The 27,754-nt window shown below is 38.6% G+C and overlaps 1 protein-coding gene across 7 annotated transcripts in view; it reads left to right on the forward strand.

Moving 5' to 3' along the window:
• The first annotated feature begins 1,028 nt into the window (after nucleotides 1-1,028).
• Nucleotides 1,029-27,754, forward strand: part of fam135a (family with sequence similarity 135 member A) — a 34,988-nt gene continuing 8,262 nt past the window's right edge. Inside the window, exons 1-14 of one of the 7 annotated variants that reach the window (XM_057848442.1) lie at nucleotides 1,029-1,328; nucleotides 4,885-5,014; nucleotides 10,443-10,522; nucleotides 21,774-21,913; nucleotides 22,724-22,794; nucleotides 22,904-23,077; nucleotides 23,245-23,371; nucleotides 23,521-23,674; nucleotides 24,069-24,146; nucleotides 24,499-24,548; nucleotides 24,885-25,043; nucleotides 25,381-25,454; nucleotides 25,539-25,693; nucleotides 25,805-27,677. In XM_057848442.1, coding sequence (XP_057704425.1) covers nucleotides 4,938-5,014; nucleotides 10,443-10,522; nucleotides 21,774-21,913; nucleotides 22,724-22,794; nucleotides 22,904-23,077; nucleotides 23,245-23,371; nucleotides 23,521-23,674; nucleotides 24,069-24,146; nucleotides 24,499-24,548; nucleotides 24,885-25,043; nucleotides 25,381-25,454; nucleotides 25,539-25,693; nucleotides 25,805-27,677 — 3,212 coding nt within the window. In that variant the 5' untranslated portion in view covers nucleotides 1,029-1,328; nucleotides 4,885-4,937. The other 6 variants (XM_057848443.1, XM_057848445.1, XM_057848446.1 and 3 more) reach the window with 6 other exon arrangements.

Consider the following 27,754-nt stretch of genomic DNA (forward strand, 5'->3'; position numbering starts at 1 on the left):
GCTGTTCCAGAAAACATGCACATTTGAACCAGTCAGAGCTAACCATCTCTGCTGATCACATGTCAGTATGTCAGCCAATTGAACGGATAAATGAGTCCAGGCATTTTGCTTTGCTGCGTGCATTCGCACATTGACGTGACTCATCATCATCAGACTGCAGCAGCTGGGGAAACCTCCATGCCATCCATTGAACAAAAGAAATAATAAATATTGGTGGAAACGGATTACGCTACACAAGCACTTTCTTCTTGGAGATTAAATGCATGTGTGGCAGGTTAGCATTTTTTTTTTGCATAGCGTTTTGACAGTTGCCGTCATATTTTCGGAATCAAAGCACCGTGTACCGGAACAGCATTCCCGCCCTGAATCTTATACCGGAACTGCGTTCTGGCCCTGAATATTATACCGGAACTGCGTTCCTGACCGTTCCGGTCCAATTTCACCCCTGTATAAAAGTATCTTTTTTTGTTCATTTCATTCATTTTTGTTGTTTGTTTTTTTGCTTTACAACTTTTATATACAATTTTTACTGGAAAACTCTTAATTTTAAAATCATATATAGGAAAGTCAATTACATACAATGACACTTTTCGGCCACCAGGGGGGCCTGGCCCCTTTGGCCCCCCTGCAAACCCGGTTTATGATCAAAACGGCTTACCTCTTGTCCTCTGAAGGACCATGCCAACCCATCAAAATGTTTACCACATATGAAATGAGAATGGCTTCACTTTGCTGGCGATAAACGTCTGCGCAAGTTGATCCATTCTTTACACTTTTTCCTCCGAATTTTTTATTTCGGGAAACGTATGAAGAAAACATCCTTCATATGTCGTAATGTCTAGAGTCGTTTCTTCAAGTTCCATATAAGCAGTGCTTGATCGGGATGTTCGTTCTTGAAAGATTGCCGGAGAAAACTAGCAGAAATATAATGGTTTGTAAGCGAGGGCATGTCTATAATGTTCCTCTTCCGCTTTACGATGCGACGTCACGGTCTAAAAATAGCATTCGTGCAGAATGCTACTGATGTTGTTTTTTCTAAACCGGAAGTTTGGAGCAGTCATTCTTCAAAATGGCGCCGCCCGTATTTCGCTCAGGAAACTTGTCAATAGGTTTTTAGCGGGGCTACTGACAGCCTCTCAGATTGAGCTCGAACTACCCACATTCTGAAGCGTAAATGGCCAGTTTATCATATCTTGAGCGGCCATCGTCTGGCATTTTTCAAAAGGTGGACGAGTCACTGAACAACTAGGGAGATTTACCGTCCGGACCTGGAGGAGGAAAGAAATCTCGTACGGCAGGATTGCGTCGGTTAGTTTGCCAGTCCAATGGTGAGTTGTTCGCATTTTAGAAGCTAAGATCAGCCTGTTAGCCGTATAGCTACTTTCGGCACCTGGAGGAGGAAAGACATCTCGTACGGCAGGATTGCGTCGGTTGGTTTGCCAGTCCAATGGTGAATTGTTGGCATTTTAGAAGCTAAGATCAGCCTGTTAGCCGTATAGCTACTTTCTGCTACTTGTCAGTGCAAGAGCAAGCAATCGTCTTCCATGCTACACTACCGAGTGATGTTTAACGTTCTTGTACACTGTTTTGTGAACGTTTGTTTAGCCCACTTGATATGTCGTAGGCCTATAAACGATTTTTTTAGCAAGAGTCACTCCCCTCTTGAAACAGTCAGGACACCATTGCTGAGATTATTACTCTACTACTTCGTAAACCGTGTCATGTTAACAGTGCCAAATGCACTCACAATTTGTCATGGTTTTACTCCAGTGCTAAGGTTTCTTTTAAGATTAAGAAATTGGCTTCATCTGCGTTGGCCATTCTACATGCGTGTAACCAATTGTCAAGTTTACTTAGAGACGAGGGCTATTTTTGCTAACTGTCCTACTTTCGTTCTGGGTTGCCAAGGGTTATGTTAATAGTGGGATGTAAATTCGAAATACACAGGATAAGCAAATAAAAGCATGCATTTGATTACTGGTAGGAAACGTTCTGGATAGAAGTAGTTAATTATCGGTAAAAGCTAGTCAATTAGGTATTATTTTCACCACGTAAAGTAAACCATAGTCCACGGGTGGAGAAACCTATGTCATTTCAGTTTACATATATTTGAAACATGTACAAATTTAAGAAATTAAAGGTTTTTAGAGTGACCCAGCCAGACCCAAATCCATGGTGAAATCTATGAGCTGTCCTCACAAATAACATACAGTATTTAGGACTAGTATTTATTAAATTAGCAGATTTCACTGGGTAACATTATGTTGTTTTAGGTGTGAAAGTGCCAAATCGAACAGATGTTGTTTTTAACTTATTTCAGACTACAGAATCCCAGACTGATCTCATTTATCTCTATTGAGTCAACTTTTTTTTTTCTTCTTCCCACACCAGAGTTTACCTACTTACTCTGTTGTTACTACTAAAGATGCACCGATACTGGTATCGGCTGGGGGTGCCGATCCAGCCCGAAATGGTGGTATCGGTATCGGCGAGTACCAACAAAGACGGCACCGATACCATTTACCGGTCCATTATTATAACATTTGACCGCAGCCTTTTTTTCCTCCTGGCGCTTACTACACTGTCTCTGTGTTGTGTGATGACACGTGACCACCAAGCAGCTATCGCTATTGGCCTGCTCCAGACCAATGAGAGCGGGCCAATAGCCACTCCTAACCAATGACAAGGCCGCTTTTTCATATGGAGGAAATGCAAACCAGGAGAAATGGCGGCGGTTGGGAAGTATTTCAAAATAGAAATCCCGTCGATTAAAATCAATAGCTGCATACAAGATTTGCGGCCTGAAAGTTTCGAGATGTGGAGTTAAATCGGCCAATTTCAATACCTCGAACCTGATAAAACATTTGAAGACGAAATATAAACGAACACAACGAGTTTGAGCCTGCAAGAGCAGGACTGGTATCCAGAGGAAGGGCGTTGGACCGGAGCAACAATCTCTGGTCAGTTCTCTATGTCTACTTTACTTTTATTGTGTTTTACTGAAAGAAATGCTGCAGTAATTTGGGAACTGTTTCCAAAGTAGGGTTGCCACCTTTCAGAAATAGAAATAAGGGACTCACTCCCCCCCCCCCCCCCCCCCCCCGAAAAAAAGGAGGCTAACAGAGAGACGGGATGCTGTGGTCAATTATTATTACTTATGATTGTTGGCGTCCGCAAATACGGAAACAAGGTTGGAACTCGAAGCAGACAACAAGCGGGGGGTACGTACAAGGGTTTAATGATTGCAAACAAAAAATAACACGCGATCGCGGGATAGAAGAAATAACAAAAGGAGTCCGTGACAGCAGGTCGACGGAGCTCAATACTACAAACTCGAAGGTTAACTAAGACGATAGGCAGCGATCCAAAAAGCCAAATCAAAAACACTCAAATAGCTGCACAGGGTAGAGCTTACAAACGCGAGCAGCACACTAACAGGAAAAAACCCAATGCAGGGGCGTAACAAGCAAATGTAGCGAGACTATAGTGCGAGATGTCAAATGGCGATCAGCAAGGCAAATATCTTTGAGATCACCCGTGCATAAATGCTGCGCTGATGAGCCTGCATTGGATTCAGGTGCGACATCAGGAAAACCCCCACGACCAGCCCAGCAACAAGACACAATCTAACCAGCAGCAGAATGGGACAATAATTTCATGAAAGTTGCACTGTTTGGCCTTTGAGAGGTTTAAAAAGGTTTATTCAGTTCATTCTGAGTTTATTATTATGAATTTATTTTTACTTTCTTACTGTTGGGCTAGCAATATACATGTTTTATTAATTTCACAAATGTAGCACTATTTTGGCCTTTGAGAGCCAAAGGTTTATTCAACTATTGTCTACTAGGGTATAGTAGACTATTCACTTTGTACTAGTCTTTTTCCTATTTTGCAAAGGTAAGCAACCGCCTGACAAAGCCTTGATAGCAATGATTTCACATCCAATTATGTAGCTCTTTTGGGGAAAAAAAAAATGTATGTATATATATATATATATATATATATATATATATATATATATATATATATATATATATATATATATATATATATATATATATAGGGGTGGTATCGGTATGGTATTGGTATCGGCCAATACTGCACAGCCAGGTATCGTTATCGGAGCCAAAAAATGGTATCGGTGCAACACTAGTTACTACATGTACAAAATTAGACATATTTATTCTTTCTATGCCAATATTTACAATAGCATTTGTCAGACCTAAATTTCTGTTGAATTTCTAGTTACATCGAAATTTTCCATTACGTTTTAACTTGATTTACTGGTATAATAATTTGAAATCTGGAAAATCCTACAGCTTTTTTTAAGCATGTTCACTTATTTTATCTAGTTCTTTTAAATATTTAATTATATTGAAACATTGCATGAGTATTGTAATTAATTATTTGTACATGTATTAATTCACATTCCCCCGATTTGTACAATAAACAGTTGCACTTAATTACATGCAATAGTAATGAGCAATATTCAATGCCTTCACTGTCAAACTGCTTGCTGCCTACTTCGATTATTTGCACTGCCTGAACATAGGACTATCTTATGCACATTTTATATTTGTTTATTTAAATTTTATATTTTTATACTTGCAAGTCACTTTGAGATTTTAACCTATCCTGCACTGGAGAGGGAGATGCTTCACAATTTCATTGTACAACTGTATAGTTATAATGAAGGGGTTATTCTATTCTATTCTATTCTATTCTATTCTATTCTATTCTATTCTATTCTATTCTATTCTATTCTATTCTATTTCCTCAATAGTTTTCACTGTTTGTCAAACGATTGTTGTGGTTGCACAAGAGGACTCTTATACTTCCTTTACTTTATAATAAGCCCCAGGGGTTCTCTGTTTTCCTTATCAGGCTTTTGCTTGTGTCCCAGATGATGTGAAGCATCAGATCCTTTAGAGATCACGATGACTGAAGTTCAGGCCACGGTGGAGTTCTCGGTGGAGCTCCATAAATTTTACAATGTTGACCTGTTCCAAAGAGGGTGAGTTTGTTATTGTAACAACAATTGTGTATTTGCATTTGTTTTAGACAGTAGAAATTCACTTCTGTTTTCGGATTTCAATTTTGTGCAATTAACCTGTAAAATTAGTGACATACTATCAAACAAATTAAAACATTAGAATTAAGGGTGTAACAGTACATGTATTTGTATTTAACCGTTTCGGTACGTGGTGCTCGGTTCGGAACGGAGGCGTACCGAACGAGTTTCTGACGTAATGTAACCCTTACTTTTCGAGGCTGTGAGTCGATCGGGTTACAGTTTCTTTGTGTAGATTATATTTACTCCGTCTTCTCTACTATAATCAGGACCAACACGGTAGGACAGTATAACCCAGAAATGTCAACAGCGCGACAACGTGGCCGCCGCGAGAACGCAGTGAAACGCGGGAGTTAAAGTCAATCAGCCAATGCACACCAGTTGCAGTGCGGCCGCGTGTTACACACATCCCAGAAGCAGCTCAACACGACGCATGCGAAAAGAAAGGCAGAGTTTATCATTTGACGCAATACCGGGCAGACCGGAAGTCACATGTGTAAAAATAAGGTGGATCCAGTCGATTTTCAAACTAAAATGCAATCATAACCCACTTTTTGAGTCCATCAGGTCTCTTGAGTGGTAGATCGGGGCACAGTTGACTTGTCTTTGTTGATTTTCTGCTGTCTTCTCTGCTATAATAATAGCAAGCAACACGGCCCCGTGTTCAATACAAACCCCAAAACAAAACAAGTAGGAACTAATATTCACATAGGAACTAAAGTTATACAACATAAAATATACAATACAAATGAATACTACATCACATTTGTAAAACATAAACACATAATAAAATAAATAATAGCCCATTTAAATAAAATAAATTGAAATGAGTTAAAACACCTGTAATTAAATAATAACAATAATACACAGATCGTGTTTACACAATTAACCTTTTAACACCTAAGCCTGGCCGAATTTGCATGCCTTTGATGTTGCCTTTATATTTCAAAGAAAAAACTGTTCACAATGGCCAAGTTGGGTCCCTTTTTTCAGGACACCTTTAACTTCATGTCCAAACTGTTGTTTTCTTCACTGACCAATTTTAATCCACATTTGGACCCAAAAAGACAAAAAAAATCCCAAAATCTTTTTTCAAAATTTGTAATGTTGATGTCCCAATGACAACCAACCATGCTCGATCAACTGTTTTGAAGAAATTTTTACTCACTCAGGTTGACACCTGAAAATCCCAATTAAATATTTGTTTGGATTTGGTTAGTGCCTCACACCAGAGACTCTTCGAGAGGAAACAGTCTTTTTTTGACCGCCATACAATTAATTTTGTGCAATGGCCAGTTCTGAGTTGGCATCGTCCCTTTTAAAAACTTTTTCCATCGCTGTTACCGTTATAGTTTCGCTAGCTAGCCACTAGCCCCAATGTACGGTGGCCGAGAGGTGTCATGCGAAATGCAAAGTCCAAACATTTTGCAAATAGAAAAAGCACGAACCCCAATTGCAAACGCTTTGCAAAAGATAAAAAGCACGAATGCAAACTGACACAACACGATCCCCAATTCCTAGAGCGCGATCGCATATTGGCAAAAGCACGAACCCCAATTTCCACAACACGGCAGCAAATGGGTCGCAGCACGAATTCAAATTGCCACAACACAATCCCCAATTCCTAAAGCGCGATTGCAAATTGGCAAAAGCACGAACGCCAATTGCCACAACACGACAGCAAATGGCTCGCAGCACGACCGCAAAAGGCTCGCAAGACAATTGCAAAGACGATGACCCAGAAGTTTAAAAAAAATAAAATAAAAAAGACACTTTGTATAGTGCTATATGTGTTTTGTGACCATCTCTACTGGCCTCCGTAAAGTTGCTTAAGCTTTTTTATCGATGCGACTGACAATGACATTCTCCTGTTTCAACAAGCTATCCTTTACCTTCAGCCCTGTCTTTCTTATATATCCTCTGGTTGTCCTACGTCTCTTACCGTTCTTGGGGGTAATTTACTTAGCTTTGTGTAGCGATCGCAAATGCTACTCAGTGACAGGCAACGAACACTTTTCATTTTTTCATTGATAACACATCTTAATTCTATGATTTATTTACACTTCCCCCTTACTAAAGTTGATTTTATATATATATACAGTGGTACCTCTACATACGAATTTAATTCGTTCCAGGACCTTGTTTGTAAGTCGAAATGGTCGTATGTCGAGCAGGATTTTCCCATAGGAATACATTATAATTCCATTAATTCGTTCCAAAGCCTAAAAACATACACTAAATTCTTAATAAATACTGCTGGCACTGTTACAAATGGCAATTAAACATAGAAAAACAAATAAGTTATAAATAAATAAGTCAGAATAATATAATAATAAGAAGAAGAATTAATAATTATTCCTGTAAATAATGTAACGAATTGGATTCTAATATGGCGGACACTTTTTACTGTCCCTGAACGCACCGCGAAGCTGACGTCACGGTGAGATAGGTCGGTGCGGTAGAGATAATACTTTCGTTTTCTTGAGAGCAGTCAACTGCTTAAGACAATGGGCGTTTTGTGTTGGATAAGTTCTTAAATAAATGATAAAAACGTGACGAAGCTGGCGATTTCCTTGGCAATGTTACCACAATAATAATTGTCACCTTAACTTATAAATAGTGGCGAACGGTGGTCGGAAGAGGACCATGGAGCTGTATTGTTGAGCCAGTTCAGGGACGCGCACACCAAGCTCATATTTTTCTATAACTTGCATCTTCATTTCAAAGGTAAGCATCACTTTTTTCCTTGTTTCTCCAACTGTATCAACTTTTTTTGAAAACTGTGTTGATTTCTCACACAAGAAAATCCACCGTGCGTTCGTTTGCAGTGCTGTCATGTCGTCGTATTTCGAGCAACTCGTCGGATGTAGAAACAAATGGCGGCTCAAATTTTACGTCGGATGTCGAAAAGATCGTGTGTCGAAGTGATCGTATGTAGAGGTACCACTGTATATATATATATATATATATATATATATATAATTAGGGCTGTCAAACGATTAAAATTTTTAATCGAGTTAATTACAGCTTAAAAATGAATTAATCGTAATTAATCGCAATTAATCGCAATTCAAACCATCTATAAAATATGCCATATTTTTCTGTAAATTATTGTTGGAATGGAAAGAGAAGACAAGATGGATATATACATTCAACATACGGTACATAAGGACTGTATTTGTTTATTATAACAATAAATCAACAAGATGGCATTAACATTATTAACATTCTGTTAAAGCGATCCATGGATAGAAAGACTTGTAGTTCTTAAAAGATGAATATTAGTACAAGTTATAGAAATGTTATATTAAAACGCCTCTTAATGTTTTCGTTTTAATAAAATTTGTAAAATTTTCAATCAAAAAATAAACTAGTAGCCCTATTCTGTCCTCAATGTGTGTGAGTACACAAATTGAAAGATAGCAAACATAAATTCAAAAAAGAAATCAGACGGTGTGGCAAAGTTGCATAGGCTTTACTGAAGTCATCTCTTTTTGACAGAAGCACGTTTCTTGTATTTTTGTAAAACTGAAAATAACAAGGCAATGTGTCAATAACTTGCATAAATCACAAAATAACATAAAATGTACACACACGTGTCCATATGAGCAGTAGCAGTAGCCAATTAGCTCACAAGCATCTAACAATGTAACTGCATTTCACCATATATGTGAACAAATTCAAATACACATCATCAATAACTATCTAATGCTCATGAATATAAACAAAGGAGGAATATAACTCACAAGCGATGCATGTATTAGACACAAACAGTGTGATGGGGCTATGAGAACTGCCACTGAATACTGGATGCGGACGTTAGCTGGTCTGAATAGCACTGTCTATTAGTGTGAGTTCGCGTCGACATATAATCACGTCAGAAAAGGGCGCCGAATCCCAAATAATCAGCTGCACTGAATCGCCAGCAGAGGGCGACATTACGCCACATAACATATGCAAGTCACACCCAAGCGCCAGCAGAGGGCGGAAAAACTCCATAAAACACAATTACCAAGTTGGCCTTTCACTGTACTGACATTTAAATCTGTCTGACCGGGCCTAGTGCGTTAATTGCGTCAAATATTTTAACGTGATTAATTTAAAAAATTAATTAACGCCCGTTAACGCGATAATTTTGACAGCCCTAATATATATGTATATATATATGTATATAGCAGAAACGGTAACAGTGGCAGTCAGATACCATTGTAATTCTTTTCAGGTCATTCATTTTAAGACAGAAGCAGTACGGCACAACGTTACGCAAAAAAAAAAAAAAGTTAAAAATATAAAAATGGCTTACCTCTTTGTCCTCTGAAAGACCATGCCAGCCCAACATAATGTTTAATGCATATGAAATGTGAATGGATTCACCGAGCTGGTGTTAAAGTCCGCGCAAGTTTATTCAGTCTTCACATTTTTTCCTCCCGAGTTTTTGGTTTCCAGAAAAGTATGAAGAAAACATCCTTCATGTGTCGTAATGTCTAGAGTCGTTTCTACAAGTTCCAAAAAAGCAATGCGTGATCGGCAAGTTCGTTTTTGAAAGATTACCGGAGAAAAGTAGCACAAATTACGTTGTGTCTACGCGAGGGCGGATCTATAATGTCCCACTTCAGCTTTACTTCCGCTTTATGATGCTACGTCACGGTCTAAAAATAGCCTGCGTGCAGTATGCCATCGGGGTTTGTGCTTTTTCTATTTGCAAAGTGTTTGGACTTTGCATTTCGCTTGACACCTCTCGGCCACCGTACCAATGCCACTCTTACCTCATACACATTACTAAACAAACTAATTAGCTACCCATTGACACCTACTGATATGGAAGGGTACTGCATGATTACACACTATTGGACAGCACAGAATCGGCAACGGCACATTTGCGAATTTGTTTTTAAAAAAAAAACATTTTTACATCAATTAGCTGAAAGTGGATGATGTTCCACAGCACACCAGAAAGTACGCCACGGCACAGAAGTTTGAAAACACTGTACTAGAAAATAGAATCTGTTTAACTCATTGGCTTCCATGTACGGTGATTGACGTCCAATTCATTTGATTAGTTTGTACTGGGCTGGCAGCAATTATTCTGCCAGCCCTCCTGATCAAAATGGATTGGCTTCGGTTGCAGTGTTTCGTTGTTGTGAAACAACGAAACATTACCTCAGCTCATTATTACTTCAAGAGCTCAGCTTTACTACCTGAGTGACTACGAAAAGAAAGTGCTCTTCATTTATTCAGGAAGGGTTTAGTGTCATTTTACAAATGAAGCCACAGGAAGCTGGAGGTAGTTTATTCTTGTACGAGTGATGCTAGATATCATACAAGCATCTCATATCCCTGTCTACTTTGTTTAAACTGTTTTATTTTTCAGGTTCTACCAGATTCGTGCCAGTATGAAGATTCCACCCCGGGTGCCACACAAAATTGAAGCCAGTCTTCTTCATCCAAGCGGTAAATCATTTGTTGAAAATGTTTGATTAAACATAGTTTTATATATTTATGTCATGGTTTACACTGCTGGCCAAAAGTGTTGGCACCCCTGCAATTCTGTCAGGTAATGCTCAATTTTTCCCAGAAAATATTTGCAATTACAAATACTTTGGTAGGAATATCTTCATTTATTTTGCTTGCAATGAAAAAACACAATAGAATTGAAAAAAAATTAAAACATTATCATTTTACACTAAACTCCAAAAATGGGCCGGACAAAAGTATTGCCACCCCCAGCCTAATACTTGGTAGCACAACCTTTAGACAAAATATAGCGAACAACCACTTTCGGTATCCATCGAGGAGTTTCTTACAATGCTCTGCTGGAATTTTAGATCATTCTTCTTTGGCCAACTGCTCCAGGTCTCTGAGATTTGAAGGGTGCCTTCTCCAAACTGCCATTTTCAGATCTCTCCACAGGTGTTCTATGAGATTCAGGTCTGGACTCATTGATGGCCACTTTAGAAGTCCCCAGTGCTTTCTCTTAAACCAATTTCTAGTGCTTTTTGAAGTGTGTTTTGGGTCATTGTCCTGCTCGAAGATCCATGACCTTTGAGGGAGACCCCACCTTTCTTACACTGGGCCCTGCGTTATGCTGCAAAATTTGTTGATAGTCTTCAGACTTCATAATGCCATGAACAAGGTCAAATTAAAAAGGGCGTATAGGCACGCTCTGGCTCTGCAATGACCATACAGCGCCTTCGTTTTTTTTATCCAAATTATTTATTTTATAACAAATATTCCTTAGTTTATCATTCATACATCGTTAATATATAGTTATTTTAAAAAGTTAGCGAGAAAGAACCCTGGCCCCGCCCGAGGGAATAATTGAAATTTTAATTTTGGTCATGTTTTCAGTTTAATTTAGCTGTTTCCAGCTTGCTATGTTTATAATTGCGATGTTTGTTTACCGCTTTTCGTCTTACTGCGAAGAGTGAGGAAGTTACATCGGCCGCCGCTATATTTAAGTCATCAGCCATCTACTGTGACCTGGGAATTTAACGCCTCCTTTCACGCACACTGCTTCCCATGTCAGTCGACACGGGAAATTGTTTTCGCACACAACTGCTGCACGGTTAAGTCCCGCGATATTCCCGTTGTTTTGGAGTATGTGATAGGGGCTCAAGTTACGTCCAGATACTTAAGGTTGCAGTTTATGGGTCATGCGAAGGTAGTGGACCTGCTTAAACATTTCGGTTTGCCTTTCGAATGAATGTAAATTTCGCCGTTTTAACTCAAGAGTTAGCCATGTTCCCTGGGGTCTTGGCAAGTGCACGAGCGGCTAGCCTGTTACAAAAGATGGCTGGTCTGAGTCCTGTCCTCCTCTTTTGGTCCATACTTATTGTGTGCGTGTGTGTGTTTAAAAAAATCTGACAGACTTTATGTTACTTTAAATGTGTTTAATCATCAATATATGTGCATTCTTTTGTCAAACACACTTAGTAATTGAGGTTAAATTTGATGTTCAGTGCTTTATTTATTTACTATGATTCAATATGATCTAAATACAGTGGGGAGAACAAGTATTTGATACACTGCTGATTTTGCTGGTTTTCCCACTTGCAAAGCATGTCGAGGTCTGTAATTTGTATCATAAGTTCTCTTCAACTGTGAGGGACGGAATCTAATACAAAAATCCAGAAAATCACGTTGTATGATTTTTAAATAATAAATTTGCATTTAATTGCACGAAATAAGTATTTGATACATCACAAAAATCGAACTTAATATTTGGTACAGAAACCTTTGTTTGCTATTACAGATACCAAACGTTTCCTGTAGTCCTTGATAGGCCTGAACGATATTGGAAAAAACTATTGTTGCGATTTTTTTGAGGTGTGCAATATATTGCGATATTATATTGCGATAGTAAAAAAAAATATATATATATATATATATATACAATTTTTTTTTTTTTTAAAGAAATTTTCACTAGATGACTTGAATAGCTGTTTGGAAATACTTTGCATGACACACCGTGACCACAGTGTATTCATATAATACCGTTTCATTTGTGAATGATTAAGATTGCTGTATTATTATGAAGGGATCCAGGAAGCAATGTCTGCAAAAAATAGATAATTTATTGAACACAATATTTGACACTTCAACAGCAGCAAATACATTAAATGACAAATAAAAGAGCAGGTGCATTCGTCCCCTAAGTTTTTGACAAAATATAACAATAAATAAAAACTTCTGTAAAATAACAACAACGTTGTAAACATAGTTGAACAAAAATATTAAATATGACAAATAAGAGTTGTTCACAAACTATAACAATAAATAAAAACCTCAGTAAAACAATAAAGTTGTCAACATATTTGAACTTAAATATTAAATCTGTCAAATAAAAGTGCAAGTGCATTAGTCCCCTGAGTTGTTTACACAAAATATAACAATATAAAACTGCAAAACTGCAACAAAGTTGTAAAAATATTTAAAAAATATTAAGTATCAAAACTTTATGTGCAGCTGTACTATAGTTATTTGAAAAATACGATTTACAATTAATTTAAATATAAAAGAAACAGAAACTCAATTGAACTTGTAAATAAGTGAACTGAATAACAGCAAATAACTGATGAATAACAGAACCATTTTAACTCCCAAATTTCCTGCCTTCCTGATAGCTGTCACATGAATAAAAAGAAAAGACATTCCTGCAGCTGTGTTATGTATTTGTCTGCATATCGTCCACCTTCCTTGCTCAGCAATTCTCAACTGGGTCTCATAGGTTTTTGGCCAAGACTACTAGTTTATCCACCATTGCAGGCTTGAGACAACAACGTTGGCACGTAACAATGTTCCCACCTGTACTAAAAAGCCTCTGATGGGAAGCTCGTAGCAGGAATGCATAGATACCTGCGTTTTAAATGGTCCCACATGTTCGACGGATTACTTCTTGTTGAGGCAACCATGGCGAGGCACTGTCAACAGGGCTGTTTTTTGTTCCTTATATTCTTGTCGATAGCCAAAATACTTCCAAAACTCCTTTTGGAGACAGTCTTCCCTATTCAACGTGTTGCTTGCTTTCACTTTGAAAACGGCCCCTCCTCCCTCCACTCCGCTGTAGCAGGGGAGGGGGAGGAGCCGATGACTGCGAGTTGGAGGGAATGAGATGAGAGGCTGTGCGCTCTCCTTCGCGCTCCTTCCTCAAAACAAACGTTTGTGGATTTAAAAAAATGAAATGAAAAAACTATCACACGTCCTTGCGATGGGACTATTGCGCATGCGCACATCGCGATGGCGATGTTTAAACGATATATCGTTCAGGCCTAGTCCTTGACAAGGTTTGCACACACTGCAGCAGGGATTTTGGCCCACTCCTCCATGCATATCTTCTCCAGAGCTTTCAGGTTTCGGGGCTGCTGCCGGGCAACACGGACTTCATAGATTTTCTATCGGGTTCAGATCTGGTGACTGGCTAGGCCACTCCAGGACCTTAAGATGCTTCTTACGGAGCCACTCTTTAGTTGCCTTGGCTGTGTGCTTTGGGTCGTTGTCATGCTGGAAGACCCAGCCACGACCCATCTTCAGGGCTCTCACTGAAGGAAGGAGGTTGTCAGCCAAGATCTGGCGATACATAGCCCCATCCATCCTCCCCTCAATACGGTGCAGTCGTCCTGTACCCTTGGCAGAGAAGCAGCCCCAAAAAAATGTTTCCTTCTCCATGTTTCACGGTTGGGATGGTGTTCTTGGGGTTGTACTCATCCTTCTTTTTCCTCGAAACACGACGAGCCGAGTTTAGACTCAAAAGTTCAATTTTGGTCTCATCCGACCACATTACCTTCTACCATTGCTCCTCTGGATCATCCAGATGGTCAGAGGCAAACTTCAGACGTGTCTGCATATACACTGGCTTCAGCAGCGGGATCTTGCGTGCGCTGTAGTACTTTAATCCATGTAATTTAATCCATAATGTGTTTCCGATGGTTTTCTTCGAGACTGTGGTTCCAGCTCTCTTCAGGTCATTGACCAGGTCCTGCCGTGTAGTTCTGGGCTGATCCCTCACCTTCCTCATGATCAGCGATGCCCCACGAGGTGAGATCTTGCATGGAGCCCCAGAACAAGGCAGATTGACCGTCAACTTGAACTTCTTCTATTTTCTAATAATCGCTCCAACAGTTGTTACCTTCTCACCAAGCTGCTTGCTTATTTTCCTGTAGCCCAGCCCAGCCTTGTGCAGGTCTATTATTTTATCCCTGATGTCCTTACACAGCTCTTTGGTCTTGGCCATTGTGGAGTTTGTTTGTTTGAGCATGTGAACAGGTGTCTTTTATACAGGTAAAAAGTTCAAACAGGTGCAGTTACTTCTGGTAATGAGTGGAGAACAGGAGGGGTTCTTAAAAAAGAACTAAGAGCCGAAATATTTACTAGTTGGTAATGTATTAAATAGGCATGTGCCGGTATGAGATTTTCACGGTACGATAACCGTGAGCAAAAATACCGCGGTTTCACGGTATCACGGTATTGCAATTATAGCTCCAAAATTTTGAGATGTATGGGTTAAATTTTTTTTTTTTTTTTAAATCCATTGAACAGGATTTTTTTCAAACATATTTGCAAATTGGAACATGAATATAATGTGAAAATAAATAAATTAACAAAAAATAACAAATATTATATAAAATTAAAATAAATAGAACCTAGACTATACCCACAGCCACAGCTCAAGTTGCTCAATTTTAGAGTAAGAACAAAATAATTGCTATAAAAAGTAAAAACACTTCTAAATAAAATTAAAAATATATACTGTATGACTTTTTTTGAGGGGGTAAGCTCAAGTGAAGTTTCACCATTTTCAGCCACTGTGTCAACTCTAGTCTACATGATGCCATGCCTTTGTGTTAAAAAGAACAAAGAATTCATAAGTTAATAAGTTAGTTAAAAATGTATAAGTTAGTTTTATAAATTAGTTAAAATGTAAATATTGTTGAGGAAAGGTTTCATCTAAAAAATTTTAAAAAAGTGAGGAGTGAGACCTCTTCTCTCAATTAGCGATCTTTGACACGTTTCTTTTTCTTCCCCCCTGCATTCAAGCTTTTCTCTCACTCAGCGGCTGTGAGACTTAAAAGAAGCTGCTTTCCCAGTTTAGCCTAGGCTAACATTCGTCTTTGTAAGTTTTAGTTAGTTTGTATATTGAATTTGAAAGGAAAATGTGTGTTTTGTTTTTGGGGAACTTTTTAATGGAGCTACTGCTATCCGGTTGAACCTAATCACACGTGGAAAAATACAATTGTACAACGTTTTAAATGTATTTATTTGTATATTTCACCACGATTTGAGAGCTCAATAAATTGAAGAAAAGTACGCCTTGTGTTTGGAGGATTTGTTTTTGGGTTTGCTGGCTGTTTAGTGACACTCACGGCAACAAGCGGGAAGGGGTGAGCGGTGCTGCACCAAGCCACTTCGGCTGCATTTTGGCACATGAAAAATAGCGAATACGTACTAAGGTATGACGGAAAATTTTAGTGGTTTTGAAACCGCGACGTTTTCACACCACGGTAAACCGTGAAACCGGTAACCGGCACATGTCTAGTATCAAATACTTATTTCATGCAGTTAAATACAAATTTGTTATTTAAAAATTATACAATGTGATTTTCTGGATTTTTGTATTAGATTTCGTCCCTCACAGTTGAAGAGAATTTATGATACAAATTACAGACCTCTACATGGCTTGCAAGTGGGAAAACCAGCAAAATCGGCAGTGTATCAAATACTTGTTCTCCCCACTGTAATGGGTGCGAGAAAAGTATTCATTTTCAGTTGAAATGGCATTAAAAAAGGTCTTAAAAGTCTTGAATTTAGATTTATCAATCCTGGGGGGGACCCTGTTAAACTTGTTTGGATGTTAGTCGAGGTTCTTTATCCACCATCCGCACAATCTTTCGTTGAAATCTCTCGTCAATTATTCTTTTCCGTCCACATCAAGGGAGGTTAGCCACATTGCCATGGGCTTTACACTTATTGATGACACTGCGCGCGGTAGACACAGGAACATTCAGGTCTTTGGAGATGGACTTGTTGCCTTGAGATTGCCCGTGCTTCCTCACAATTTTACTTCTCAAGTCCTCAGACAGTTCTTTGGTCTCCTTTCTTTTCTCCTCAATGTGGTACACACAAAGACACAGGACAGAGGTTGAGTCAACTTTAATCCATTTTAACTGGATGCAATTGTGATTTAGTTATTGCCACCACCTGTTATGTGCCACAGGTAAGTGAAATCTGCTGTTAATTACACACATTGGAGCAGCATCACTTGATTTTTCAAAGGGTGCCAATACTTTTGTCCAGCCCATGTTTGGAGTTTTGTGTAAAATGATAATGATTTTATTTTTTTTTTTTTCCATTCTCTTTTGTGTTTTTTCATTGCAAGCAAAATAAAAAAGATATTACTACCACAGGGTACCCGCGGGTTATTAAAAGTATTAAAAAGGCATTGAATTTAGTTTTCCATTATTAAAGGTATTAAAAGTATTAGCTGTCGTAAGTCTGGAATTTTTTCACCGTGGTTTTAATTTTCAAGAACATCTCAGTGCAACCTAAATTATATCCGTGACGAAGTTTTTTTTTTTTTTAATCCATAACGAAGATGACGCGTAGAATTTTTACGATGCACTGCATCTCGTGCATGCGCGCCGTTAACATCAACATCACAACAGCAGGCAATCGCACAGTACCAGGCCCGGAGTGGCCAATCGGGAGAACCGGGACAGTTCCCGGTGGGCCGGCCTGACGTTTGGGCCGGTCGTAATACACATTTTTAGCGAAGCTTTCAGTTAAACTATTTACTAAAGGCATCACGCAACCCCGCTTTGCGCGATAAATTGTGGCCCTTCTAGCATTCCGTAGTTTGAAATTCGATACCCCGCAACAGGGTCCCTCTCATTCTCCAATGCCGCCAGCTCTGCCTCTGGGAAAGAGTATCATGATATCATCCTGTTGACTTGATTCTGGAAAAACTTAATTTTGGGTTTTAATGGCCGAAATTGGGCACGTTGAGGCAGCGTGATGAGCGTGAACCCGTCTGGCTGTTGGCGCGACCCATTATCGTTGTTTTTGAGCATGTTTGGATAAAAGTACAGCGATAAACCGTAAATGAACATGCAGAATGAAATATTTTTCATGAGAGCACCACTAAAACGTCCACCATGGAGGCTCCAGTTACTATTTTTGGGCACAAAGACGGAGGATTGGGGTGAAATCCACGTTCTCAGGCAAAACATAAGTTGGGCATTTTAACCCAAAACATTGCACTCTGAGGTGGACTGATGAGCGTGAACTACCCTGAAATACACAGGTGTCTGAACTGTATAAGTGCATTGGGAGACAGCCGTTTTGGTGAGTTCAATTATTTTTTCAATCAATCATTCAATCTTTCACATTTAATTGCGGTAATTTTATGTCATGAATAATATGAAAACACTCATAAGTAATGATATATTGCATTATTTTTTTATTTAAACTATATACACTACGCCCCCAAAATTTTGAATATCAAGTAAAAGTTGTTATATTTTGGTAGATTAAACCAACAAAATTGAGTATGTCAATTTGCATGTACCACAAACCGAAAAAAAAATGAATATGATGAAAAGCTTCAGTTTTGTACACACTTGCCACATGTGTAATTCAAAACACCTGCAAAAGGTTCCTCATTCTTTAAAAAGTCAGTCTAATATAAGATAAAATTATAGCTAGTACCCCAAAAATAAAATGGTAACTTCACACAGAACCTGCGCTTGAGCCCTTGATCTCAGAACTGTCAGTAGACATGCTCTTCCTCTGTGCCTCCCTTTTTACAAGTTATTTGGGGAAAATTCATATTTACAAGTGTAAAGGAAAACTCTTTTCTTGTTTCTAATCGGGCTTAAATTTGATGAACTCCTGTGCTAATAGGTGTATTTAGAAATTGAAATATATAATTTATGCATTTTAAAAAATCGCAAGTTTACTATTGACGGCATGCGGTTAGTCGCGATTTTAAAAAATTAATCGCTTGACAGCACGATTATTATTACAGTACAGTGGTACCTCTACATACAAATTTAATTCGTTCCAGGACCTTGTTTGTAAGTCGAAATGGTCGTATGTCGAGCAGGATTTTCCCATAGGAATACATTATAATTCCATTAATTCGTTCCAAAGCCTAAAAACATACACTAAATTCTTAATAAATACTGCTGGCACTGTTACAAATGGCAATTAAACATAGAAAAACAAATAAGTTATAAATAAATAATTCAGAATAATATAATAATAAGAAGAATAATTAATAATTATTCCTGTAAATAATGTAACGAATCGGATTCTAATATGGCGGACACTTTTTACTGTCCCTGAACGCACCGCGAAGGTAACGTCTCAGTGAGATAGGTCGGTGCGGTAGAGATAATACTTTCGATTTCTTGAGAGCGGTCAACTGCTTAAGACAATGGGCGTTTTGTGTTGGATAAGTTCTTAAATAAATGATAAAAACGTGACGAAGCTGGCGATTTCCTTGGCAATGTTACCACAATAATAATTGTCACCTTAACTTATAAATAGTGGCGAACGGTGGTCGGAAGAGGACCATGGAGCTGTATTGTTGAGCCAGTTCAGGGACGCGCACCCCAAGCTCATATTTTTCTATAACTTGCATCTTCATTTCAAAGGTAAGCATCACTTTTTTCCTTGTTTCTCCAACTGTATCAACTTTTTTTGAAAACTGTGTTGATTTCTCACACAAGAAAATCCACCGTGCGTTCGTTTGCAGTGCTGTCATGTCGTCGTATTTCGAGCAACTCGTCGGATGTAGAAACAAATGGCGGCTCAAATTTTACGTCGGATGTCGAAAAGATCGTGTGTCGAAGTGATCGTATGTAGAGGTACCACTGTATTTTAATAAGGTAGGTCATGACATAAAGAGGGCCGGTCTGTGGCACAAAACTTTTTGTTTTAATTGTATCTTCAATAAATGTGCATTCTTTTGTCAAACACACTTAGTAATTGAGGTTAAATTTGATGTTCAGTGCTTTATTTTTTTAATATGATTAAATATTATCTAAATAATGGGTTCGAGAAAAGTATTAATTTTCAGTTGAAATGGCATTAAAAAAGGTCTTAAAAGTCTTGAATTTAGATTTATCAGTCCTGGGGGGACCCTGTACCAAAACATTTGTAATTGCAATCATTTTCTGAGAGAAATTGAGCATTATATGACAGAATTGCAGGGGTGCCAATACTTTTGGCCAGCAGTGTAAAAAGAAAAGAAAATAATCGTAATTAGACCTGGGAATCTTTGGGCACCTAACGATTCGATTACGATTCAGAGGCTCCGATTCGATTATAAAACGATTATTGATGCTCCCCCCTCCTTTTTTTTTTTTTTTTTTTTTTTTTTTTTAAATATAAATGTTTTGTACATTAGTTCCAAAATTGTTCAAAAATCCTCTCAGGCTAAACCAAACTACTATTTCAGTATCAAGTTACATATAACAGTAAACAAATATACAAAAATAACAGTAAATAAAAATCTCCAGTCCCCATTCTGTATCAACAGCTTTAAACAACGTTCAATTAATTTAATGTGTTGAATCAACTGTTACAGTTGTTAAAATTGCTCCCGTTATTCCATAATTTCCCTTCTGTCTACTTTTGTCAAAGTTTTAAAACTATTTCATCAGTTAAAGATAGATTCAAGACTCAAGATTCTGCCGATTTAGGAGTATTTTAGATAAAAAGTTAATTAGGTTCGCTACAACCGAGCCTTCTAGAGAGGTCTACTGCTTTAAGATGGCGGCTGTTTACTTACGCCCAAAAGTCTTTCATTTCGTATCTCTGTTCAATAATACATGTTCTAACACAGACGTCGTCTGTCATTTTGCGTCTAGTTCTACATATATATTAGAGGTGTGCAAAATTTCCGATTCTTAGATTATTCACGATTCGGCCGTGGAAGATTCGAGAACGATTCACAAACATCCAAATTCCGATTATTGAAATATGCCAAGTAAAGCGGAAATACAACACACTCAGCGCGCCGCGCGGTCAATGAGCAACGAAGCGAGAGTAGCTAAACATCATGCTTCTCATTACCCGGCCCCTCGGGTAATGCCAATGCTCAACTCACGGCTCTAGCTCAACTCATGCCACGAGATAAAAAAACACAACAACATACCTGAAGCTGCTACAAAAGTACGTCATCCACATAATGTTACGGTAGATATCATTTATATAAGACTAGATGCACTACGGTAGCGGTAGCGTTTGCAACACATCTACAAAAAGCTAGATGCAGACGTAGTAAACGGCCGCCATCTTAAAGCAGTACACTTCTCTGCAAGGCTGTTGTAGCGAACCTTCCAAGCAAACCTAATTAACTTTTTATCTAAAATACTCCTAAATCGGTAAAATATTGACTTGAATCTATCTTTAAACTAGTTTTAAAACTTTCACATGTGGAAAGTTGACAAAAGGGAAATTATGGATTAACGGGAGCAATTTTAACAACTTTAACGGTTGATTCACAACATTAAATTAATTGAATGTAGTTTAAAGCTGCTGATACAGAATGGGGACTGGAGTTTTTTATTTACTGTTATTTTTGTATATTTGTTTACTGCTATATGTTAACTTGATACTGAAATAGTAGTTTGGTTTAGCCTGAGAGTATTTTTGAACAATTTTGGAACAAATGTACAAAACATTTAAAAAAAAAAAAAAAAAAAAAAAAAAGGGGGGGGGGGGTGCATCAATAATCGTTTTAGAATCGAATCGGACCATCTGAATCGTAATCGTAATCGAATCGTTAGGTGCCCAAAGATTCCCAGCTCTAATATATATGATATCTACTGTAGCCGTATGTTTGTAGCAACTAGCAACTGGGCGTTGTTTGTAGCGGCTGTTGGCCGCAGTCAGGTATGATTGTTTTTTTTATCTAGCAGCATGAATTGAACATGATATTTACTCTCGGTTCGTTCCTCATTGCGTCCCAAAGACCGCGCTGACTGTGTTTTACTTCTGCTTTACCTGGTATAATTCAATAATCGGAATTTGGATACGAATTTGTGAATCGTTCTCAGAACTTCCACTGCCGAATTGCGAATAAGAATCGGAAATTTCGCACGCCTCTAATCGTAATAATGTGCATCAATGGGTTCACACAGCTGTGTTTGTTCTCAATAGATTTATAACCCTCATATAAAGCATTTTCTTCTTTGTCTAGGTTCTGACCTTGCATTTCCTGCTTTAGTCCAAGACGATGTCATCTCCAGCAAAACGTTTCAGATTCTGTACAAGAACGAAGAGGTTGTTGTCAATGATGTACTCCTCTTCAAAGTCATGATGCTTCTGGATGAAAAAAAGGTGTTTTTTTTCTTCTCTTAACTGTTGCTTTACAACACCAGCATTTGTCTTTGTAGGTATATTCAATTCCCTCCATGGTCATTCAAAAGTGCCATAAAGTGGATTTGTTTACTTTTTTTTGTTTTTGTTTGGTTTTTTTAATGTCATGATCTTTCTAATGCAGGAAAATACAGTGATCCCTCGCTATATCATGCTTCAAACTTCGTGCCCTCAGTTTATTGCGGATTTTTTTTTTCAATTGAAAATCAAAATACAGTAATTTATTTTAAATGTGAAGGTATATTCATGTATACATGTACAAATCCGTTTTCTTTTATATATACAGTATATCTCATTTATATCATAATTATTACATTTGCAGTGCTTAAAAATCATTTATTAGGTTTTTTTACATGTCTAATACAGGATGTATCTCTTTACAATGCTGTGAAATCTGAATAAATACTGTACATTGAACATCCCCCCAAAAATATACGTATATATTATTTTGTAATTTAATTATGCTCTACCTCTACTTCGCAGATTTTCGCAAGGGGGGCCCCCCATTAACCGTGAAAAACGAGAGATCACTGTAGTGTATTTTAAATAACACACAATCTGGGGAACAAATGTATTTGGCATGGACTTTGACCAAATGGCTGTTGGGGGCAGCAAATACTTCTTCCGAAATTAATATTGACTAAGGAACTGCAGCTTGGGCACTAAACTCATGAATTCAGCAATATTCTTGAAAAATTATTTTCTACCAAGCAATCAACATCCTACAACCTTGTTTTTATACTTTGAACCAACTTCAAATTGTTCTCACAGGTGGAAGAGTCTGTCTCTAATATGGATTTCCAGCTCATCTTGGATCTGTATTTCACTGATGGTGATTACACGTAAGTGTTGCTAGGTTTCTCACCTTGTCATGGTATTAGCAAATTATTCTTTTTTTGGGTGTGATTAAGCTAATGAATTCTGCACTTTCCCTTTCTTTCATATCCATAGACCAGATGACCCAAGCTCTTTACAGAATATCAGCAGCCGCACACTTCGTTTGCACTTAAGCCTTCAGCGAGGCATCCACCAGCACATCAATGTCATGTTTGACTACTTCCACCTTTCTGTAATTTCTGTAGCTATTCATGCCTCCCTTGTGGCACTACATCAACCACTCATCAGGTATAACCAATATGTACCTCAACAAAGTGTATCAACACACTGATGATTATTTTGTCAAAACCACATTAGTGCTTTGTTTACAACACAAAACCCTTTACTACTTCACACTGCACATGTTCACATTTTAATATAACCTGTTTATTTTTTATGTGTACTCTGCTGCTTAGTTTTCCTCGGCCAGTAAAGAACACATGGCTTAATCGCAATGCTCCCGTACAAACCAAGGACTCAGTCATCCCACCTTTAGAGAATGTGGTGTTTGGCAGCAATTATGTCAAACAAGTGTCACCAGATGTAAGTTATTCCACTATACTAAAGATATTTAATTCAGAAAGTTATCACAAACAGAAGATGTTGATAAATCTTTTTAGATAGCAATGGTAATGTAAATACACAATGTTTAAGCGATTTTCTCATTAATGTTTCCCCTACTCATCCCTCAGGGCAGGTCATTTCTGGTATCTGACCACTGTGTGCAGCATGCCCTCAGCCTCCACTATAACATGTGTTCCAGTCTCCTACTTGCCTACCAGGGCCTGTTTGATTACTTCACCAATCTCACTAAGGACCTGCCATCCTCCCATCGTATGGAACTAGGTATACAGCTTCTATTTTGATCCTTCATTAATTGCAAACTGTACATGCAATGCAATGCATGCAATGCTTGATGTGTTCTATACATTTTAGTAATGCGGTGCTTACATTTTGCCATTTCTGTTTAGTGTCTTAAGCTTTTTTTTTTTTTTATGCATTACAGTTATTCCATGTTCACGTTTTGGGGATTTTTCTCGTCCATATGGATTAATTATTACGCAATCAATACATTTGTATCCCAGTTCACCAAATCCAAAACATTAAAATACCCAGCAACAAATCAACCTTATATTAATGGCTTACTAAAACTAATATGCACTAGTGGACAAATACTAACCAATCCAAAAGAACAAATTAATAAAACGGTTAAATATGCCTATATGTGCAATCTTACTAGCCAAGCCCAGCATGCAGGTCCTATATGAGCGAGTACTAAGAAGACCCTATCCTCGAAGTCAAAGGCACGTCTACATAGGTATGTCCTGAACCTTACCATAACTTCGAATCAGCCTGCCTTTCTTTCCTTTTTCCTTTTCACTCCAGTTATCTTGTACAAAAATGGCACACTCCCAGTGCTACTATGTACTGAGAAGATGCACCGCTGCCATATTTTTCCTACTGCCTCTGTACACTTCTATAACCTTGGTTTTAGCCACTTACTTCTTCTCTAAGAATCCTTCATATCGTCGAATCGGAGAACAATTATTTCCGTTTTCACGCTAGTGCTCACTAACATTGCACTCATGTTCAGTCTTGCTCAGGCGTATTCATAGTTGTTAAGTAAACTGCAAAAGTAAATCACAAGTAGAACCTTGTTCCCATTTCAGAAAAACTTGACTTGGAGGCCCGCCTTGCTGAGTTATGCGAACAAGTAAAGGTAAGACCTGTTGAAAAATATAGCAATACAAACTCTATCGGAAAGAAAGTACTGTAATTGGGTTTATTTAAAATACATTTTTATTTTGAATGGCTTTATGTGCTCCTCATAAAGAAGAACAACAAAAAGAAAAAATAAGCGAGAACTTGAGACCTCCCTCTGGGTGGTCCAAAATTATACAAATAACTGTATTGCTGGATTACTTAAAGAGTAAATGATAGTTACATGTAACAATGGTTGTTTTCCAAATCCATGCATATTTTCTGGTAACTACCTTAGTGGAAAATGTTGTGTCCTGTTACTAGATTGTTAACCTTTTTGGTTTTAATTGTGTAGCAAAAAGCAGAGTCACCTGATGAGTTGGCAGAACTGGTTAACATGAATCTGGCCCAGCTCTGCTCTCTGCTCATGGCTCTCTGGGGACAGTTTCTTGAGATCGTTTCCCTGCAGGAGCAAGTTGCTGCACTTCTAGCTGCGGAACACCACACACTAAGAGTGAGTTAAGAGGCCTTGAGACTAAGGATGTCCTGATCTGATACTCTGTACCAGTATCTGCACCAGATACAGCTATATTTGGAGTATCGGACAGTATCAGATTTGGTGACTAGATCGTATCCAATCCAGAAAAATAAGAAAAATATATAAACGGGTGTCGGATCGGTTTTGGATTAGTGTTGGAAAAACACATCTTGAAAAAAATCTGATCGGATTATGTCAGGACATCCCTGTTTGAGACCACGCAATCCTGAAAAAAAAAAATCTTTCTCATAAAACTACACTTAGTGGTGGAAGAAGGATACTTAATCTTATTTTATGACTGCTGTTACTTCAGGTGAGGCGGTTTGCTGAGGCTTTCTTCTGTCTCCAACATCCAAGACAGTCTGCTTTGGCATATCAGGAATTATAGTATGTTGCTGTCGACAGTGAAAATATAAATGCAGTTATAATCATGTGTTAATTGAGATGTTTCTATAATCCTTCCTCAAACAGTGCTCACAGTCACCAGCAAATGACAAATGCCATCAAAAGTTCCAGCTACTTTCTATCTCTGCCTCCACTTCCAGTGGAATGTGCGGATTTGGATGGTGACATCAGCTCTCTTCCTATCATTTTTGAAGATCAATACTTAGATTCTGTGACCGAAGGTCAGTATCAATTCATTCTGGTTTAGATTAAGTTTTCAGATGGTCACATAATAGTTTTAAGACATATTTGGTTTCTGTCTTTATACATGATTACCATGGTTGGATTTGAAGATCGTGATGGACCCTGGCTGGGCATGCACAACACACGATCTGGTTCAGTGCCAAGTAAATCCGATAAATCTAGTTCCAAGGACTATGTTGCAGTTACCAGTCTACCACCACCTGATTCTCAATGTGCTTCCGGGAATAAAACCTGGACAGACAGCTTTGAGCCACCCCCAAGATCAAAAGGAAAATCGGTCAAACTGAAGAAAAATTCAAAGATTGAGAATTCCAAGAAGCTGATTAGGCAAGGTTCCAAGGACTCAGTGGTTCTGGTAGGTTATAAAAACCTTAAAGCTCCTTTTGCTGATCAGAGCACCAAGTACAAGGAAGGCGAGGCACCCCTGAACTCAGAGGATCAGGACGTATTGCAGGTGGACTCCATTAGTTGTTTAAGGACTAATGATATTTCTTTCTCCGACCCTGATGCCTCATCATCAAACTTTGCAAGGAGTGTGCTTGATTCTGTTTCTGATGATAATAGAACTTCTACTGCTGCTACTCTTCAGAGAGGCACCGAAACTCTCTCTTTGTGCCATCAACAATTGAACAATGATGACCAAGTTGACAATTGTCATCAAAAACTAATGCAGTGTTCTGCTGGACCTAAGCAAATTGAAGTTAAACCAAGTCTCAAGAACCAAGGTGGCATCGTCACAGTTATTAGGCCATGTCAGACTGATGCGACTATGGATAGCAATATTCCAGAAATTGCCCAGGCTGAATGTTACTCTAATCTGTCTGAGGTGGAAACAACACAACAGTGCCAGCATTCCTGTCCGGTTTCGGTACAGGTAAAGAGTGATTGTATCAGGCTGCCCGATGGAGCAGCCCCGAGTGCCTCTTCCCGCCTCTCAGACTCTGGCATTGAGAGTGAGCCCAGTTCCTTTGCAGCTCAACTTGTTTCAGGGCCACAGATTGTTCAAGAACTCGCAGTTGAGTCAACTATGGCTGGCCTGCAGCCAGAGAAAACTACAGTCAGTTGTGCACTCAGACCTGTCCAGCAAAGTATAGTGCAAGAGCACTGTAAGTTAGCTGAAGTTCTTCACCAAGAAGATAATCGTGTTGCCAAAAGAGTTCAGTCATCGCTCACTTCTATCAACTCCTTGCCCTCAGACGATGAGGGTGAAGGTTCCTCTAGGGGATCAAGTGGAGCTGATGTATTCGGCAAAAGGTCTAGTGTTGTGGTACAGGAGCAGAGTGTTGTGTTTTCTGGAGAGGACACAAATAAACTTGCTGTTGATGTGGCCTGTCCCCCTGACTCTGAAACGGTAGATTCCCAGGTGGTAAAATCTGTTTTCCAATTGGAAGTAGAATCCAGCATTGTTGATAATTCTGATGTGAGACTGGAGGAGGCATCTTGCCTTGAGACCTCGAAAGGATCTCGTAGTGAACCCCAAACAGCATGCCCTTCAAGTAACTCTGCCACTAGTAGCACTGACCTGGTAAAACGAGGCATGGTAGAGAATTATTTCGGCTCAACTTCCAGCACAGATGCATCAGAGATCAGCCCTGTAGAAACTTCTGCGATCACTCTGGGAATCCAAACAGGACCTCAGATTGAGGAGGATGAGGACGAGAGTGAGCATGAAATGATAGAGAATGGCTACTACGAGGAAGGAGACGGCTATGCTTTTCTCAATGGTGTAGCTGATGAAGAGCCAGCCAGTATTGATGACATGGCTGGTCAGGAGACACAACTTCTGTTTGAGCAGCTTGGCATCGACAACATCCACGAAAAGCAGGATTCATCCAAAGCTCCTGTCCGCTGCGATGTCGCCTCTGGTAGTATTGGGCAGAGCGCAAGAAGGCGCTATCCATCTACCTCAATGTCTTGTAATCTAAAGTGGTATGAATGTGTTCCTACACCACTGGAGAAAGAGTGAGTTGTGATTTTACATCCCACATTAGGGTTTTGATTGCATTATAAACAAGAATTCACCTGTGAAATTCATTCAA

This window comes from Corythoichthys intestinalis, chromosome 10, assembly GCF_030265065.1.
Source record: "Corythoichthys intestinalis isolate RoL2023-P3 chromosome 10, ASM3026506v1, whole genome shotgun sequence".
NCBI classification, from domain to species: Eukaryota; Metazoa; Chordata; class Actinopteri; order Syngnathiformes; family Syngnathidae; genus Corythoichthys; species Corythoichthys intestinalis.